Consider the following 21,498-nt stretch of genomic DNA (forward strand, 5'->3'; position numbering starts at 1 on the left):
GTTCAATGCTGCTTTGCTGATAGGGTAATCATAGTTATCGGAAAATGTGATACTTTAAGAACAGCAGAAAATATGACGTTAATCAAAATTAATAATAATCATCTATCAAAGAATGAAATAGAAATTATATTACCATAGAAAGACGCTTTGATTTTTAGGGCTACATTCAATCTTATTTTCATGTTTTTTTTCATTTTCTCTGAAACGGTATGGAAATTTGGAAAAGTATAAGCGGGATTAACCATTTTAAAACAAGAAATTTTTTTTTATGAAGAATACATATTTCTCAAAATGTCAATAATAGAGTGCTTCCTCGTGTAAAGAGAATCCGGGGACATACTGTACAGGGTGGGTCTAAAATAAGTGCAAATATTTACAGGTCTAGTAGATCTCCATAAAAGAAACATATTTTTCTCTTTACCGTTTTTCAAATAAGTCTAAAATAATCAAGTTATTTTAATTTGAAAATTCAAGAAAAGTGATTTTTTGCGCATATTTTGAGAATCACTGTTTTTTTTTCTGGGGTTTCTTTTTTGTAAATTTAATCTACTATCTATGTTGCCATAATATGAAGATATGTTTTTAAATAAAAATTCCAAATTTTCAAAAAAAATTCACGAAAAAAACCTCTTAGAAGTATTTCTGGGATCGAAATATACCACCCCAAAAAATATTTGCACTTATTTAAGACTCACCCGGTAAAAGATTCTCGTCTCATAGCAATCGTCTTTTGAGTTGTATTATTTGGTAGATACCTATTTTTTTATTTGATGCATTTTGCTATGTTTACTCTGCTAACTACCAAAACGAAACTGCAACTAAACAGTCTAACGATATAATTGGATATTGTTTAGTAATAAACGATTCTCTTTTTAGGTTTCCATCTTTTGCCCGATCGTATGAGACGTATGATCACCAACCGTCAGGCCATTCCAGACCATTCGTCTACAATACGTACCCACAGCAAGAAGGTAATAAATAAACTCACATATAAATGTCTAAATTTAACTTGCAAATACTGATAGACGCATTGTTCTGGATTTCTTGGGCTGAATTTAATTTGCAGTAAAATATATTTTGTTTTATTGTTAGACAAGTTATTTATATAGAGTGATTCACGGCGATAGTACCTACGTTAGACGTTTATGAAGAACCTGTAATAGGATTTTTTTGGAAATTTGGATTTTAACCGTGGCCGTGGCCGTAGCTACCATGGGGCAGGGTGGGACACTTGCCTCCTACCTCAAGAGAAAATATGTATATATTGTGTTGAGTCAACGGTAAACTTAATACTGCCAAAAGCAATTCTGCTTATTACTGTAACTATGTATTGAAGTGTTTAAATAAAACAATTATTTAATAAGTACAGGGTCGGTCAAATTGGACGCTTTTAAAGGGAAATACCCTTTTCTATAGGAGATAGGCGAAAACTAATATTGGTGTCTGGAGCTCAATTTTTATTATAAACATGATGGTGGAAACCGCACATCGATATTTGTTACCGTTTCGGAGTTACGGGGTGTTTTTCAAAAATGTGCATTTTTAACAAATCGCAATAACTTTTTTGCTATGGAAAATTTTGTATTTCTATGAATACATTTTCAAAGCAACTTTTCACGAAGAATTTAACGGTTTAAGTATACTTTTTTTAAAATTAATAATTTAGGAGTTATCAACAGAAAAATTGATTTCTTATTTGGGACACCCTATATATTTTTAGTTAAATGAAAAGAATTTAAAATTATTTCTTTCCAAAAATATAGCACACTTGATATTTTGTTATAATCCCCTTCGAAATACAGAATTTTTAAAAGTTCGCCACTTTTAACTAGTAGGCTTTTGGATCCCTTTATTGATGATCTGCTCCTAATGGAACTCGAAAACATATTTTTCTAGCAAAGCGAGGCACCGCCTGGGAACGCTGCAGCCAATTTCGAGAATAATTAAATAGCTAACCAAGATCCCAGCCGTTGGCCGTCGAGGCCGCAGGACTTAGTGCATGGATCTAATCCTATGAATATCTTTGCCGAAAAATAAAGGTTCTTATTTGTAAATTGCAAGTATAATCTAGACAAGAATTAGAAGTAAATTAGAAGTATGTACTTAGCAGTTATGCGAGGGTATCTTTCACTCCCACTGAGTTAATGAATGCCGCGAGAAATTTTATTTTATTTATTTTATTTAATGTTCAGTAACGGTCCCGTCTGGACAACAGAAGACGGTCGATATGTCGAACACCTGAAGCAAAATCTCATGTCTCGGTTTGCTATTTATTTTTATTGTTATTAGATATAGTTTAAATGTGTTGATGTTGTTTAAATATAGTTTAAATTCCGCATTTCTCAATGCAAATATTATTTTCGCTTTAATTGCTTCTCACCGGTAATTTTTTTTTGCATTACAGCCGGAGCCGTTCAAAGCCTACTTATTCGAAGTGGGCGAATTTTTATAAACCCTATATCTCGAATAGGAATCGAGCCAAATATCAAGAGTGCTATATTTTTTGAAACTTAATTTTAAATTCTTTTCAATGAATTACAAATATACAGGGCGTCCCATATAAAAAAAAAACAAAGTTTCAGTTGATAATTCTTAAATTCTTAATTTAAAAAAAAATATACTTAAACCGTTAAATTCTACGTATAAAGGTGCTTTGGAAATGTTTTCGTAAAAATACAAAATTTTCCATAGCAAAAAAGTTACAGCCATTAGTTAAAAATGCACATTTTTGAAAAACGCCCCGTACCTCCGAAACGGTAACAGGTAACAGATATCGATGTGCGGTTTTCAGCATCATGTTTTTGATAAAAATTGAGCTCCACACACCGATATTAGTTTTCGTCTATCTCCTATAGGAAAGGGTGTTTCCGTTTAAAAGCGTCCAATTTCACCCACCCTGTACTTTGTATTACGATTTTTGGAGTTGCCTTCGGGTTTGCCGCACCCCAAAGAAATTCCTGGCTAGACTCTTGATTTCAATTTTCAATATAAAAGCACCTACTCCTTCTATTTAAAATGTTTTGTGCTTTACAATGTTGCCGTATCATGTGGAAAGTGGTAGCATCTTTGTTATGGTTAATTTAAATAGAGTGTTCGATATATTATTACATTTTTGGACACTACTTTCATATCTCATAATTTTTTGAATTAATTAATTTTCATTATAATCAGATATTACACATGGAGAGTAAAAAAATATTTTTATTTTCCCTTTTTATACAATTGCTTGAATCTTCGTTATTTTAAATTCTACCCATCAATAATATACATCATGTTCTTATATACCTAAAATTTTCGTTTTTTTAAATAGGGCCGATATATAAATTAATAAGTTTATCATTATAGCTTCATTTCAAGAGTTTTGTTACCATGACAATTTTAGAAATTTAGCAAGTAAACTCTAATTGATACTTATAAAGTTTGAATATTTGTCATGGTTTCAATTGACGGGTTTGTTGCAAAAACCGGCCAGCTCAATTTTTTTTCAAAAATCACATTTTCAATTATACTTGACTGAAGTATACTAGGGACCCGAATTCATTTGAAATAAAAATGGGATTAAATTACTAATGAAATAAATCATATTTGTCATACAATTAGTTTTGCTATAGTTTTTATATTTTGTGTCAAAAAACAGATGGCTCAATTTAAGAAAATATTGTTTAATAAAAACTATATTCACTGTGTTCACCACATACGACACGGAGTATTGTAGCTAAATGACTATATCTTTACAAATTGTAAGTTTTGTTGAAGGACTGTTAGAGCTACAATTTAAAAATAATTTTGCAAGATACAGATTGTCCCAAATAAGTAAAAAATACTATAGTAGTATTCTTTTAAATGGAACACCCTGTATATTATTCTATTTATAGATTCTACGATTGAAATAAAGGTAAATTTGATTAAGGTTTATCACACTTAAATCTTTCCGTTTTTTAATTATTTTCAATTTTGTGAAATTGCAGTAAAAAATTTAAGGCTTCATTTCTCCAAGGGTATCAAAGTTTTTAATACTAGATATTTTCTGAAGATTATTTATTTATCAGATATTGTGTTGCAACAATAAAAATTATACTACCTTATACAGAATGTCCAAAAATTTATATTAAATAATTACTAGAAGTAAACGGCAATAACTTGTTTAATTTAAATGGAACACTCTGTATGTTTTACGTGAGGGTTCCGTGAACTTTAATGTTTTTGTCAATTTTACACATGTAATTTTATATTTCGAAAACTATTAGACATAGGTATAGGTTAATATATTAGAAAAATTATGAGATATGACAGTAGTTTCAGAAAATATAATAATATACTGAGTTTTCCATTTAAAATAACAATAAGATGCTACTACTTTTAGTGGGAAGCGGCAACAGTGTAACGTTGAAAATCATTTACACATAATATAGAGCAGGAACCTTAATACAAAAATCTAAATTTAAAAAGAAAACTATAACCGATTCTCCATAAACGTTTATCGTACCATGGCCGTGGCTATTCATGGCCATTCACCCTGTTAAAGTTCAAATTAAGTTGGTGTAATTGACTGATGAAGTTACAGATTGATTGTTACTTATATACTGATTTAATTTTGTTGACAAAATCCGTAACAAGATTATGGAATCCCTAGTGGCTAATTATTTTAAGTACTTCATGACTTATTAATTCGCATTTCCTTTAGGCGCATATAGTCAGAGAAATGACCCAGCCTTCCAACAGAACGTCCGTTTTAACCCAGAAGGCAAGTACGCCACCTATAACAAGGGTCTCAAAGCCAAAGAGGAACCAGCAACTCAAGCGTCGAACGACAAGTTGGCATCTTTGTTAGGTTAGTCAAAGCGTACATTATTTTTTTTACTTTAAGTCACGAGAAACGTTTTGACAATGTAATAATCGTGACACGAACGATCCAGTTTAGAAACAGACGACGACGTTCCCCTTATCGCACGTATCAATTGGAAGAATATTTGTTACCTAATCCGTCTTACTCGCCCGATTTAGTTTCGTGTAAGATGTGTTATAACACGGCGGAGAATCGTTTCCGCATGTAGAATCTTCGAGAACCGCTTGTTTTTATCGCTAATCTATTGCGGTCTTGTGAAATAACGAATGCATGTTAAATTACAAGCAAATATTGTGTCGTTTTGTCGTACCTTTATAACTCTCTAATTTTTCGATTTAACTGTTAATTAAAGGACTAAAACAAGATTTCTGCATCCATTTGTATCTTGATGTCCTATCTTGAAAGTTACATAATTGAACACCCATCAGGCATCTTACGTGCTTTCCTTGATTCCTGGATTACCATTGTCCTGTTAACCAACCTAGCTTATTAAAGATATAAAAATTTAAAATATCCCAGTTTGAGATCTCATCCAATATTGATTACCATATTGTAGATACGCTGGGCATATATTAACGCTTTATTGTGCAAAAAGCCAAAACAGCTTCATCGACAAAGCAATCACAATAATTTCAGACCTTCGCGAAATGCGGGAAAGAATGAAAGCGACTTGATATTCAAAGGCAGATGATTGTACATTTTTTTGGCATTGTACAGAATTGAGCCTTTAACTAGTTCTGAGCTCGGGGTTGGCAGATAAAGATCGGGCTCCGCATTCCTAAGTGGATAGTTATGGGATGGCCTTTCGGGAATAGCAGATATGTGCTTGCGGATTAAGCAAACGGATTCAAAAATGAATAAAGAAGGAAGAGTCGGTATTTTGAAATTTTTAAAGATATTCTGGCAGTGAGTTCTACTGTTCAGTCCCAATAAATATCGAACTGCTCTCTTTTGAAGCCTGAAAATACGATCAAATTTTGTTGCGCAGCAAGTACCTCAGCATGGAAGGGCATAACGAAGATGTGACTCAAAAAGGGCATAATAGACTATTCTAGAGGTTGATAAGTTAAGCTCCTTAGAAACTGATCTTAGCGCAAAACAGGCTAACCAGAGTTAAGCATTGGTCTCCCTTAGTGCTCTCCATATTGTTCTGTCTTGGACAAATCTCATCCACGCTAATCCAGCTGCCTTTTTGATGTCATCATAACCAGCGTGCAATAGGTCTTCCCCTTGTTCTCTTGCTGTTCCACTGTCTTCATCGCAGTCCCATTTTTGCTCTTCATCTCTCTCGTTCACATCTGTCACTTCAGTTATATATTGTATGTTCACATTTAGTTTGATTATCAGATAGCGATTAGCGATACAGACACATTCTTTTATTAGGTCTCTGGCAGATTCTTAATTTGATCACTATTTGCCAAGTGAAGGTCCACGTTTCTGAGCCATTAGTAGTTACTGGTAGCACACACTTGTTATAGGGATAGCAATAATCACACAGAAATTAAAGCAAACTATTTAGCAAAATGTCTGTTGTTTACATCTGAGTTAAATTTATATTTTAGGTTAAATTGTAAATGGGGTATATTGTTATTTGTTCCACGAGAAAATAATTAATACACTACTCAAAACTACTGTCGCATATTTGAAAAATAGTTATTATTAAATATTTTTAATTGAATCATGCATTTCTGTGTTCCTCTTGAGAGTTTTTTGGGGATAATTAGATGACAGGCAATTTTTAGTCGGCCGACAATTTTTTTCAATAATAAGGGGCCCTTCTGGAAACACTGCAACCTGTGAGGCCTATTGTATTTGTCCCCCTTCTCTGTCTACACCCATTCTCCTATCACTGTAACCTACACCAATTTATGAAGGTCCTTACGGATAGGATGGGAGCATAGTTTCTCAAGTTCTAGCCTTGCTGTCCCAATAAAAAATGTCGCTTGTGATCCAGAGCCTCGCTGTGACATATTATGTGCTCCGATGTTTCAGGATCTTTAGTCTGCAGCAAAGATTGCATTGTTACAAGTTGAGCATGTTCAGGTACACCTGAAGTCAGTTGGAATAGATTGGAACTCGAAAATATAATAATAATTTCGGCACTGTCTTTGTTGGCGCCTTTATCGGCATTGTAGGGACAAGGGAATTAAGAGTATCAGTACTTCCAATTGACTTCGGAAATACAGAGCCTCGCTGATAACATAAACATAACACTTGACAGCCAGATGTCCTGTTATAATCCGAACTTTATTCCTGCTAAGCATTAGCAGTCCCTTTGTGGTTTTAGAGCTAGGTCCTTGGATAAAGGCCTTGCTCTGTTTGTGCCCCTGCCTCGTTCTCCAGTGGATATTCTGGTTTTTTCTGATCCAGAGTTTTAGTGCACTACGGGCCATTCATTTGGATATTCTCCGCAGATAGACCAAGATAGAATGCCGATGATCCTTGCCTAGTTAGCTCATCGGCTTTTTCGTTCCCTTGGATGCTGCTGAAAAAAGCACCCAGAAAAAGGCCGACTGTTTACTTGCAGATTGTTAACCAACATATTCTTATGAAGCCACGCTCACATGAAATCAAATAGTCTGCCGATCGGCTCCATAAGTATGTATTGTGTTCACTTTTACAACTTCCACCTAGTTCGTCGCCTAAAAATTGCATGTCAGCTCGTAGGCTTACTGTTTTGAATTTTCCTTTACTGTATCCAAAACCGGTGGCTGGCCGTAGCGCAAGCAGTAGTGTGTTGATCTGCGGTGCGAGACATGGGATGGTACTGGGTTCGATCCTCAGCCAGTACGGTCGCTTTATTTAAATAAAAATATTGATTTATCTAAATAGAGCGCCCAACGAGCCGCCACCTCAAGGAAGGCAATGGCAAACCACCTTGAGTATATTTGTCTTGTACAGCCTCTCAAATAGTGCCGTTCGGATTCGACGATAAGAGTTCGGATTCGATTTCAAGTTGCTTTCCAAATTATCATTCTTTTTTAGAAAATATGCGATAATTGTTTTGAGTAGTTTATATGACAGTAGCAGTTACTTTTCATTGTTTTTTCTTCTGTCAAATTTTGGATGTTATCTGTGGGAATTGTCTCTCTCCCGTGGAGATTGGTGATTGTTTTAAATGAAAACAATGGTTTAAACCCAATTCATTATAAGTCAATTTACCTCCGTTTGAAATTTTCATTTTCAAAATCGTGTTCTATTTCTATATAAAATACAATTATAAGTCGCCAATATATTTTTTGCTGTTTTAAAATGTTAAAGAAGCACAAAATTTATTTAGTCCAATGCTACGAAAAGGGTGATAATAGTATCGGAAAATGTGATACTTTAACATCAAAAAATATGACGTTAATCAAAATTAATTATGTATAACAATCTATCAAAAAATGAAATCGAAATGATATTACCATAGTCTTTTAATTTTTAGGACTTTTAATTTTTTTAGGATTTTTTTGGGGAAAAAATTACATTAAAAAACTACATTTTTATGTTTTTTTTTTATTTTTTCTAAAACGGTATGGATATTTAGAAAATTATAAACGCCATTTTACAACAAGCAAAAATTCTTCTGAAGAACGCATTTCTTTCAAAAAGTCAATAATAAAAAAGTTTTTCCTCTTATAACATACTGACTGTAATATACAGGGGGACATACTGAGTGTAATATACAGGGTTTCCCAGAAATAAGTGTATATACAGGGAGTCCTAGAAATAAGTGTATTTTAACTGGTAGAATATTTCAACTCCAGAAACACGCCTATGAGATTTTTTCCGCGAAAAAAAATTTGAAAACTCGAAATTTTTTGAAAATGTTTTTGGGAATTCTTTTAGTTTTTAGTTAAAAAACATAATTTCTTGTTAATATGACAACATAGGTATTAGATTCAATTTACAAGAAAGAAAATCCGGAAAAGATCCAGTGGTTCAAAATTTTAGCAAAAATAATTTTGTTTGACATTTTCGAAATAAAATAACTCCGTTATTCTGGACTTATTTGAAAAACGATAAATAAAAAATATGTTTCTTATATCGAGATCTTCCAAACACCAGCGCAATACAGACAAGGTGCGTTTGGTATCGCGCTGGAGTTTGTAGGCCTATATATGCGCTGTAAGCCTTTCCAAATACCAGTGCAATAATTAACCACATTAAAGTTCGCATGGTTTATGAATGTTTTGAGGTTATATTTTTTTGTGCTAAGAAATGTTTACTGGCTATTACTAGTACACAAAATGAAGGAAGAAGAAGTAATTAAGTTACTTGATACTTTGTACGATGATTATAAACTGTTAAAAATACAAATTGAAAGTGATAAATTCGAAGTTCTTGTGCAATGTAAACTTTTGCGATAAGATACTTTCGATAGCAAATGTGATGAATGAATAAAACAGTTTTCACAATTAACAAATACAAATTGGATTACAAAGCGATGCTTTTCCAAGCCTGTGCGATATGAATTTCGTAAAATATTTTTGTGCCAATATTCAAGTTTAAATAAAAGTGACAAACCTAGCGAAAATAATACTTCTCGAAACCTAATGTGCCGTGCAAATATTGACTTTAAATTTAAGAAAATTAATAGGAACACTAGAATTAGTGAGAATAGTCAGTGCAACACTTTAAGATTTTTTGGAAAAGGCGATCAGAATGGTGCTTTCATACAGGTATGACGTAATAACAAGAGGAAACGACACGATAACTACTGTGAGGCGTCAATTCGTATTTTTAAAGATGTTGTGTTATAAAGATGTAAAGTTTTAAACGCTTGCACTTTGGTAGCCTTTATAGCGAAAACTTTTGAGGATATCACAAAAGAAGATTGTTAGAATTTTCTAATTTTAGACGCCGTAAATTAGATATTACGTACTTAAAGTTTTGTGAAAATTCAAGAAACCTATTTAAAATCAATTGTCTGAAACCATATTTCAAGTAGGATCTGAATCTGATGATGCCACAGTTTACACAGTGCATTAACTGAAATCTTTACTTTCTACCACGTGTATATAGGTAGCGATCTATAAAATATATTGCTGTTTATTTAAATGTGTTTTGTAGTAAATTCCTTTCATAGACACAGATCCAGTAGACATACTTTACTTATATGTTTTTTTGGTAAGTTTCCAATTAAAACAAAATTGTACGGCCCTAATCATTCTCTTAATCTATATTTGAAGGATTATAATACTATAGGTTTCATAATATATTCTCTTATTTTATGTAATATATCATCATCATAATTTTCAGCTTATTCAACCATTTCCAATTATGGTGTAGCCTCCCTCACATATTTAGAGACTCTCTTTGTAGCTGAGCCCATTGTTGTCTATTGTTGGCTAGGCTGGCCCAAGTTATCTCAGCTAATTTCCTAATATCATGATTCTATCTCAGGTTCGGTCTCAGGTTTGGGTTTGGTCTTCTTCTAGGTCTCTTAATTCCTCGTGGGTACCATGCTGTAATTTTTGTGGTTCATCTGTTGTCCGTTTTTCTTGACAGGTGTCCTGCCCATTGTCATTTGAGGGATTTGATTCTGTGGGTGACTTGTATTACCTTAGTCTTTTGTCATATCCACTCTATTTTTACGGTCTCTCTTGGTTATTCCCAGCATATTTCGTTCCATTGAGCGTTGTGCGAATTGCAGTTTTCTTATGATGTCCGTTTTAAGTGTCCAGGTTTCGCATGGTCATAACTGGTGATACACATTGGCTGAATGTTTTCTTCTTTAGTTAGAGTGGCATTCTAGATTTGAATATGATTAATTTCTTCCATAAGTACTCTATGCTAACTTAATTCTTCTATTGATATCTGGTAGCAGAGATTCCGAGGAGAGTATTAATTGTCCCAAATATATGTATTCTTCTACTATTTCTGCTGTAGTGTTATTTATTTGAATAACTTTTCTGTCTACTAGCTTTTTGTATATTACTTTAGTTTTTGTTAAATTAATTTTGGGACCCACTTTATTACTGGCTGTATTTCGTTCATTAATTTGGGCTTGTAGTTTGTCAGGACTATTAGCAAATAGGACTGTCATCAGCGAATCTTAGATGGTTAAGGTTGTCCGTCTATTTTTAATCCTTTGTTGGTCCAGTCCAGTTGACGGAAGATTTCTTCTAGTGGTGGTGTAAACAGCTTTGGGGATATCGCGTCCCCTGTCGTACTTCTTTGCCAGTTGGGAACTCCGGGGTTGTTTTATATAGCATTACTCTTGCTTTGGCTTCTTTGTATATATTGGCGAGAGTTTATATATAAAGCCTGTCAATACCTTGTTTCGCTAGGGCTTCTATTATTGCCTTAGAATATATCGAGTCGAAAGCCTTCCCAAAGTCTATAAAGGCTTTGGCTAGTGCAAGTTCGTATACTTTTATTCGGATGATTCGCTTAGTGTGTGTATGTGATCAATCGTGCTGAAGCAACTTCTAAAGCCTGCTTGTTCTCGCGGTTGTGCAGCGTCTAGCATTCTGTTGTTTATTATTTTTGTAAATATCTTGTATGTTACTGTTACAGAATTATTGGTCTATAGTGTATGATGTCTTTCTTATGAATTAGAATTATGTTGGCACTATTCCAGTCTTGTGGTATATGTTTTCTCCTTAGACAGTGGTGTATATATTTGCTAGGATTTTCCAAGTTCTCCTACCAGCGTACTTAAGTATTTCAGCTGTTATTCCGTCGTTCCCTGGTGTTTTCGATTTTTCATATCTTAAAGCGCCTTTTATACTTCTCCCACGAGAACTTCTGGGTCTTCTCTATTATATAATATATAAAATGGTATATATTTTGTCTTAACAATGAATATAGTTTTAGTGAAAATGCGGTATCTCTTTAAGTTAAAGCATGGTTAAAACAGTATAGAATTATCTATCTACTCTATGGTATTTTTTGTGATAAAATTATACAGGGTGGCGTACCTCATTCGCCTCGGTTGATTATATGAAAACAGAAAGATGTAGAAACAAAATGTTGTATGGGTATATGTAGAGAGGCAATGTGCATAATTTAAAATTATTTTCATACGTACAGGGTGTGATAGAACTAAGATACATACCAAAGTTATATTTTTTCTTATGGAACCCCTGATATTTTCTGTCATTTTTTGATTCTTGCGCATAAAATAAAGCATTTATTATAAGGGTTTAATATGTTTAAATGCCTTGGTTTCTGAGATATTTAAAGATATTTAAATATGCATGCTATAATAAAAAAAGTTTGTTCACACCCTGTACATTACTTTTCAAAGTTAATTCTTGTGCTGACTTTGAAGCCAGACAAGTAAACTTTACTAAAAAATGTTGCTTTCTTAGATGTATAGAGGGGTATCAAAAATTGCTGGTCTATTTTAAATATTTATTTTACATAAAAACATCGTTATTTCAAATACAACACTATGTATGGTATTTAATTTAAATAAAGTCAATAAATTAATGTCGATTTTGAAAATAGCTACTTACTTATTATTAGTACTATTACCATTAGTCACTAGCAAATTACCATGGCGACACCAGCCATCTTGATTGCCATTTTATTGAATAATTCCTTTTTATTCAAAATCTGAACCAGATAGTTTTAGGAAACCCTAATGTAGTTTGGAAGAGCATTTAAATCTGCTTCGACTTATTTAAAAAAAAAATACATAGTATTGCATTTGAAATAACGAAGGTTTTATGTAAAATAAATATTTAAAATAGATTAGCAATTTTTGATACCCCTCTATACATTTAAGGATGGGATGGTACTGAATTCGATCCTCAGCCAGTACTGTCGCTTTATTTATTTAAATAAAAATATTGATTTATCTAAATAGAGCGACCAACGAGCCGCCATCTCAAGGAAGGCAATGGCAAACCTCCTTGAGTATATTTGCCTTGTACAGCCTCTCAAATAGTGCCGTTCGGATTCGGCGATAAACTGTAGCTCCCGTGTACTTGTGAAACCCTGATGACACATCACAAGTACATGCGAGAGGTAGCCGTCGCTCTGTATAGAGTATGACACTGTAAGAAGAAGAAGCAATTTTTGATACCCTTTTTTTAAGCAATTTTTGATACATTTAAGTAAGCAATCAAATTTTTTAGTAAAGTTTATTTCTCTGGCTTGAAAGTCACCACAAGAATTAATTCTGAAAACTAATGTACAAGGTGTTGACAAACTTTTTTATTATAGCATGTATATTTAAATATGTTTAAATATCTTTTAGATATATTAAACCTTAAAATAATAAATGTCTTATTTTATGCCGAAGAATCCAAAAATTAAATAAAATACCGGGTGTTCCATAAGAAAAAATATAACTTTGGTATGGATCTTAGTTCTGACACACCCTGTACATTTCAAAATAATGCACATTGCCTCCCCACATATACCCATAAAAAATGTTGTTTCTACATCTTTCTGTTTTCGTATAATCAACCGAGGCGAATGAGGTGCGCCACCCTGTATATGATAAAAATATAATATTGAAAGAGATTCTTGAAAAAATATATTCTAATACAGAATATTTGTGTTCGTATTTTAGAATTGAAACATTTAAAACTAAAAGAACTTGGGACTTCCCTTGTTTTTATTTATTTTGCATACACGACGTTTCGGTCAGAAATATCACTGACCGTTATCAAGTGTGAACCTTGAAGAATGAAAAAAGAAAGAGAGACATTCCTTGAGAAATGTTGTGTAAGCAAAATATATAAAGACAATGGAAGTCCGAAATTCTTTTAGTTTTAATACCGAATAATTGTCTACCACATTCAACGTAACATTGAAACATTTGTTTAGGTGATGGCAATTTTGGAGTTATTCAGGGCGGTACATTCTACGCTGAGAAAAGCAACTACGACAGCGAAAATGGCTTTGACGACTTTAGTTCGTATTTCCGCAACGGTCACGGACGTCCATCTTATTTCTACCCAAGTAATCCCAAAGCAGGTACATCAGTACTACTCTAATTACTTTAATAACTTACTTCAAATATATTTTTTTATGTTACAGGTCAACATGCACAATTCGAGAACTTCAAAGACTTTGCCGATATCAATACTACACCAGATCGTCAATACTCGCAATATGTTGTGGTATACATGAATAAAAACGGTACTAGAACAAGTACCCTCGCTAAGGCTGAAAATCCCACTGAAAACAACGAACAACCTCCTCAAGAAAAAATAAATATATCAAAAGATGTAAACAGTCGACCAAGAAATATTCTGGAAAGGCTTGCAATGCTGGATAATGACAGTACTCAACAGAAAATAATAGTACCAAGTTACGATCAAGGAGACGTTATTGAAATTCCACCCGAGAAGAAAATTTCCAAATCAAAAAGAAAATTAGCTAAGCTATTACCAGAAAAGAAACACAAAGCCAGGTTACTACAGAAAGAGAAAGACATGGGAGAAACACTTTTAGCCCTGAGTTGATCATTTTCTTTTTCAGTAGGGACTAAATTAAAATAATGATGCCAAAAATAGGCATTTGAACATCCTATTCTCAGGATTACTAAGCAATAAATCATTGCTAAAATGGCGATTACCTAGGAAGTAACATTTCATTCAGCCCGTAATACTGTCATTCACAAATATTGTAATTTCGTGTTTTCCATGTTCCTATATTTTTTGTTACAGAGTTCCAAACATATAGCTCAAAAAGTAAATAGCGCCAATAACGGAAATCTTTATGTGTAAAGAATAGATTTTTTTATTATTTTAATTATTTTTTCTTTAAACTAAATAGGTGTTATACTTGACTGATAGTTTAGAATATAAGATATGTCTTAAGTTTAATGATAACATTAAAGATCTATTAATTTCATCGTTTATATTATAGTAAATATTATTCTTAATTATATAAATAATAATTTTATTTTCTTTAAAAAATAAACATTTCACGTAAAATGCAAACGCTAAATGAAACAAGGATTTTAGCCAGTGTTATAATTAGTGTTATACCTAGAATCATAAGTAAGTAAAGTAATAGTAAGGTAAAAAACAGGAGTAAACAATACGTAATAAAATAGTTGTTATAATAAACAGCAAGCATATTTTATACTGATAATGTATACCTATTGGTAGAAATACAAGTTTAAGAAATATAAAAATATTGAAATTATAAAATTTTAAACTTGCTAAGAAGCACAGCTTATTCATTGATCAGCCAGTCGACTTACGATCACTATATAACGTTGTGTTTCTACCTAGATATACAGGGTGGTCTGAACTGTATTCCGGAGCATAATCTGCAGATAAAAATAAGTAAAAAAGTTATTAATGTATGTCCTAAAATGCTTAGTTTCGAAAATACAGGGTGTAGAAGTTTCATTTTTATTTCGATTATTTTTCAAATAATTTCTGAAGCAACGTCAAAATTTAGATGAAAATTGGTGTCTGGTTTTTTTTTGACAGTTTATAGGGGGCGCCACCTACATGTGTTTAACTGTTTTGAACAGTAATAACTTTTCGTCCGTACCTGTATAAAGCTACTGTGTGAAAAATATATATTTCGGTGATTTTTTACGTAAAAAATATCTTTTGGTAATAATCGTTACGAGCAACCATTTTTAAGAGATTTAGAATGGAAATAGTCAAAACATGTCATTATTGACAAAATATAAACATGTCGAGAGAGTAGATAGTTATTTAACTGAAATGATAATTTTGGAAAGTTTAAATTTTTTAAAATTAATCATAAATGTTTCTTCAAAAAAATGAAGATAAAACAGTTTCTGTGGAACTTTTGACACAAAAACATTTCAAATTTGTGATTTCATTTAGTCAACATGTTTAATTTATGTTAATGACGACAGGGTATTGATAATTTCGATTCCAAATATCTCGAGAACTATTACTCGTAGCGATTTCTACCTTCTACAAGTAGGAGCGCCCTCTACAAGTAGGAGTCATATTGACATCAAAATCAGATTTCCCATGTCAAAAAATGCCCATCCATCATTTGGACCTTCATCCAAATATTGACGTTACTTCAGAAATTATTTGGAAAAAAACTAAATAACAATGAAACTTCTACGCCCTGTATCTCCGAAAATAAGCATTTTAGGACATAGATTTATATGAACTTTTTTACTTATTTTTATCTGCAGAATATGCTGCCGAAGTTTCCAGAATACAGTTCGGACCACTAACCTAACCAAACTGACTAATTCATTCGGCACGAAGTTGCACGAATAAGTTTTAATTGATTTGGTTTCAATTGACCTTTTTTAATGATTCTCTTTTTTAACTTCATTACGAATTGGATTGCTTTCAATGCATTACCTGTAATTTCGTAATTTTTCGGATAGTAAGTTACAGAAAGCAGCTAGAAGCTAGTACTAGATATTCGTTCATCTTTTGCTATGTAACGTCGGACTTTGAACCCCATTGAAGATCCCTTTATAAAATCTATCGAAATTAGTTCTCGGACTGTCTGCATTATGTGTACGAGAAGACGCGGTTATTCAAAAGCTAGCGAAGATGACTAGCTGACAGTGAATAAGCTGTGGTATGAAAAAAATAGGATAAATTTAGGATATTTATGTCTCTTTTTTAATCCTTTAACCTAATAAAAATCTAGTATGAAAATAAGTATTGTAATAAAATCTGGTATTTTTAATTGATGCAACTTTATTACAGTTGAGTGTTGGAACCTTTGGTGTTAGAACAGCAAAATAAAACACTAATTCACCACAATACTTAGACCTTAACTGCTGACCTAATCATAGATTAAACTTACTTTTGCATGGTTAGCAAAACTTACATGGTCAGCAGAACGCGCGTCCAGTACAAAAGTAAAGTGTTTTTGGTGTATTGTAGTGAATTAGTGTTTTATTTTACTGTTGATGCAACTGTCAAAGATATTTTTTATTAATAAGATATATGCTACAACCACGACCTGGTTTCTATAAACAAATAATGACATAAATAGATTAAGATTTCGATCAACGATAAGATATTAATTTTATGTAAAAATGATTTTATAACATTCTGCTTGATAGTAGATTGTAGTTGTAAGGCAAAAAATGTACTATTGAAATTATATGTCAAAAATATATTTTTTATAATAACATTGCTTTCATTTTCTTTATCATCCTTTATACAGGGTCCGGCAATAGTGCGTCGGGCATCTGTAGCTCCTAGAATAACAAACTTAGAATTTTGTTTAAGAGCAAATCTAAAGTATGTTTTAGGATGTATTCCAAGAAAATATTTTAACTTCTATAGGGTGTCTCAAAAAAGTGTGAGTGGATCGGGATGATTTTTTTAAAGGAACATCCTGTATATTATTGCATTTTTGGCTTCTTTTCATATCACTTTACATAATCCTAAGCTAAGATATGAGTAAATATATCAGATAGTTTCAGAGTTATTAATAAATAAATAAAAAATATATATTTTTTAGCCTTTCTTAAAAAAATTATTAAAAATACAAGAACTGTCCTAAAATCAAAACTATATTAGATATTTAATTTAGATGGTCTGTGCTTACTTTACTATAAATATGGTAATCGTATATCATACAGGATGTTCAAACTTTTACGCCAAACTTTCTAAAATATAAAATAATTTTTCTTCGTTTTTTTAAATGGAACACCCTGTATATTATTTTTTCAATGTATGGAGAATTAAAAAATCAACACTTTTTGTAGAGTATTTCAAAATTTTTAACGGTTTCACAGATATTCGCGTTTTATATTTCATATCTCATTTTCTATAGTAAATTTTTATCAAAGCCACACCCAATGATTTTTCTCTCGTATTTTAACATTGAGAGAGACATATGAAATAATACTTCGTGTATCTGCGAAACCATTAAAAATGTTGAAATATGTACTTTAAATACAAAAAAAAATCATTTTTTAATTCTCCATCTAAAAAAATAAAGAAAAATTATTTTATATTTTAGATAGTTTGGCGTAGAATTTTGAACATCCTGTATGATTCAAGAGATTACGATATTTATAGCAATGTTAAGTATAATCTAAAGTAGTACCACCTAATATAGTTTTGATTTCAGAACAGTCATTAAATTTGTAATATTTTTTTTAATGAAGGTTCAAAAATATATTTTTTTATTTATTTATTAATATCTCTGAAACTATCGAAATATATTTATTCATATCTTAGGATAATGTAAAGTGATCTGAAAGGAAGTCAAAAATGCAATAATATACAGGGTGTTCCGTTTAAAAAAATCATTCCGATCCACTCACACTTTTTTGAGCCATCCTATAGAAGTTAAAATATTTTCCTGAAATACATGCTTGCATATACTTTAAGTTTACCCTTAAACAAAATTGCCAAGTTTTTTTATTCTAGGACCTACAGATGCCCGACGCATTATTGCCGGACCCTGTATATGAACGTAAAATACTACAAGGATACTACCCATCATGAGATCTCCTTATCGGTTTATTCAGATCTGGATACATGTCAATTTTCCTTTTTGTTATTATACCCAAAAGTGGATCTCCTAATACAAACCTAGTACTGATATCTTACCACAGCAACTGGGAATTGTCAAACGTGGGTTCTGTAGTCTATCCAACGAGAGAATCTATGATAGTGGCAGTTGTGCCTGTCATTTTAATTCAAAAGTAATTTTATTTTCTGTCATTTCTTAGATGTCATGTGTTGAAATCTGAGTGGTTGCGTAGGCTATACCTAGTCAGTTTATTATTATTTATAGAAATAATATCCAGTCATAACATTACATTCATTTAGACCAAAAAAAGTGTGTATCGGCTACAGTAAGAAGAGAAAAATTGTTCAAGATTTTATTGGTTCTATTGGAGTTTTTTTGGACAACTTAACTCTTTAACTCTATACCTATAAGAATTCTATAACTTAAGTAATGACAAAATAATATTAATTTAAATAATTTCTGTAACAAAATATTTTTGCTTAAAATATTAAAAGAACTTACATCTTCATTACTTATATTGAAATTTACTTCTAAAACTAATAATAAATCAAAGACAAATAATCAGGATATAATAACAAAATACCATATATTTCCAAACATTTAAAAATATATTTGGCTCGCTATGTAAAAGCTAATTTTATAGAATTCTATTATATATTAAAGATTTCTTTCATACAAATATTACCACTGTAAGAAAAATAAGTAAATTTCTGCTTATTCTAGCACAAAGTCGATACGAAGCTATTGATTTTTGGATCTCTGATTGAGGCTTAGGGTACAGCTTTTAAGTAAGAGATGCCGCTCTGGGTCCAAATGATATCTAGGTCATAACTGATCTTGCTAAATAATATTTATTATAAAATTTAGCGATATTATTTAGATGAAAATAAAAATTCTTAAATATAATATATGTATATTGCAGATATACAGTAGAGATAAATAAATGTAAATAGAGTAGTAATTATCGTAGCATCAAAATATATTTTTCCAAAAAACATTCAAAAATATATTTTATATCGTTATATGGACCTAATATTATTTGCAGTAAATACTATCAGTATATTTTAATTAGTTTTTCTCAATAAGAAAATGAACAAAATAACCGAAAATGCGGATTTATTTTATTTTCATTTCTAATCCGCGGTCTTTTAGTATAAATAACAAATTTAATATTTGTTTCAAAAATGAATGTTCTATTTGGAACAAATATTATTTTCACATAAATAGAAACTAATGGTAGGTTGTTTCTAAGTCAGAATAAATCATGATTTAGAAAGTAATATATTTTTAAAATATCAATGATCTACGCACATTATTGAAAAATCACACAAAATATTGGAAAATTACACACATCAGTTATAACACCCAAACGAACCACAATCACAAAACAGAGACCATTCTTTTAGAGAGAAAAAATAGTTATTTGTGTAACTAATGCAAAAAGGACATATTTGTTGCACGACGCATGGGTTTTGCAGTTCTGCAATCATGCTGAGAGCTTCAAATGTGCTTTTTGCACATGTTGCACACGACATTTTTTCTACGATCGAATTGAAATTCTTATTTAAATGTTTATTAAAAAGTTTTTACAGTAATTTGCAGCATAATATTACCACTAACAATGACAACACTGTCAACAAATTATTTTTACTTTTTTTAATAACTTTTTTTTGAGTTGATTTTAATTTTAATGTAGCAGTTTGAACAATTCGCTAAGGTATTTGATGGACAAACTTCATTTCCAGTAGTCTTTTGAATTTTATTCAAACTCATTCTCTTATTTCTATCGTGGAGATCTCGGGTTCTTGTTCTTCAGTTAAAACTCTTTTCCAGAAAGTTACTACGAGGGGTCCAGTACGTTCTTGGTTTGCCTTCCAGGATTTGACAAATTTTTACAAAAATTTACAATTTTTTTCTCTTTAGGTAAACTCGTCGTTAATAATGTCAAGGTGTTTTTTGCACTAGTGTAAAACATTTGACTTTTAGTACAGTAGAGAATGTAAAAAAAACAACTTTTTGCATGATCGTAGAAAAACTCTTTTTTTAGTCACCTAGAATTGTAGAATTCAGGCTGCTGGAAATAATTAACAGATTGTAACAATTTTATAAATACATTTTTACATAAGAAACTTAAATGGCATTTGTTGCCTTTTGCATGGTATTTTAATAAAATTAGAAAGTATCTAACCCCATTTTAAATAAGTTTAGTTAACTCACAATGGGGTGGAATATACTTCACAAAATAAATTTCACCTTTAAGTAATGGTGATGTGTTTCCAATATCTGATGTTTAGCATAATTTTATACTAAACGTTAAATTTTTGTCAGGAACAAAACCTGTCAACAAAATGTTTGAAAATATGTAACTAAAAATATAACAGACGCAAATGTTTATTTAACGGTTTTCAAGTTTTTGGACATTTTTTGAAAAACTTGAAGTGGATAAGCTTTTGCATAAAATAATATATTGTATTGTTAATAAATGATCATAAAATGCATTTCAGTTGTCATTATTTTCAATATCTAAAAAGTCATCCACAAAAGCACCAACCTCTTCATAAAATGTTAGAAAAGCTGGCGGAATAAACTGTAAAGCTAAGAAATTTTATTTAGTCTGTACAGGGTGGCGCCTCCCATACGCGGCGGAGACTCCAAGGACAATGACAGTTTGTATTGAAATGAAATTTTGTGAGCATATGTAGGTTAATTCAGAGCACTTTTTAAAAATATAGAGAGTTCTACAAGGTGTCCCCAAAAAAAGTTACATATCAAAGTTGTGTTTTTTGTAATGGAACACCCTATATATTAGTTGATTTTCGGATTCTGGGAGAAAAATAAAGGTGAGTTTTCTAAGAGAAGTATAGTACTAAAATGTAAGGTTTTTGAGATATTTAACATTTTCTAGAAATAAAGAACAATTTTTAAATTACAATAAAAGCTACCTAAGTTGGAATTTACCCGGTATAGCCTAATATGTAGTTAAATTAACTATTTTACTTTAAATCAAATTAAAACTTGATCCAAAAAGTTATACAGGGTGAGTCAAAATTAATATTGAACATTGGTCACCTTTAAAAGCATGTTACTCTTTTATTTTAAATGGAACACCCAGTATATTATTCCAATATTCAATGGAGAATTCATGTCTTCAAAATACTATTAAGGTTGCTTATCTCTCAAACAAAGATTTTTCTAGATATTTTTATTTACATGATTTGATCTAGGTAGATCTTTTTATTTATAAC

At 31.4% G+C, this 21,498-nt stretch overlaps 1 protein-coding gene across 1 annotated transcript in view; it reads left to right on the plus strand.

Annotated features, from left to right (window-relative positions):
- The window catches only part of LOC115877380, a 178,893-nt gene extending 163,789 nt beyond the window's left edge, over positions 1 to 15,104 (plus strand). Inside the window, exons 3-6 of the mRNA XM_030893531.1 lie at positions 877 to 971; positions 4,685 to 4,831; positions 13,616 to 13,765; positions 13,829 to 15,104. Of these exons, the coding sequence (XP_030749391.1) occupies positions 877 to 971; positions 4,685 to 4,831; positions 13,616 to 13,765; positions 13,829 to 14,256 (820 nt within the window). The 3' untranslated portion in view covers positions 14,257 to 15,104. The remainder of the gene's footprint in view (positions 1 to 876; positions 972 to 4,684; positions 4,832 to 13,615; positions 13,766 to 13,828) is intronic.
- The last annotated feature ends 6,394 nt before the right edge of the window (positions 15,105 to 21,498 follow it).

This window comes from Sitophilus oryzae, unplaced genomic scaffold (genome assembly GCF_002938485.1).
Source record: "Sitophilus oryzae breed Bouriz unplaced genomic scaffold, Soryzae_2.0 scaffold_1449_pilon_pilon, whole genome shotgun sequence".
Lineage (NCBI taxonomy): Eukaryota > Metazoa > Arthropoda > Insecta > Coleoptera > Curculionidae > Sitophilus > Sitophilus oryzae.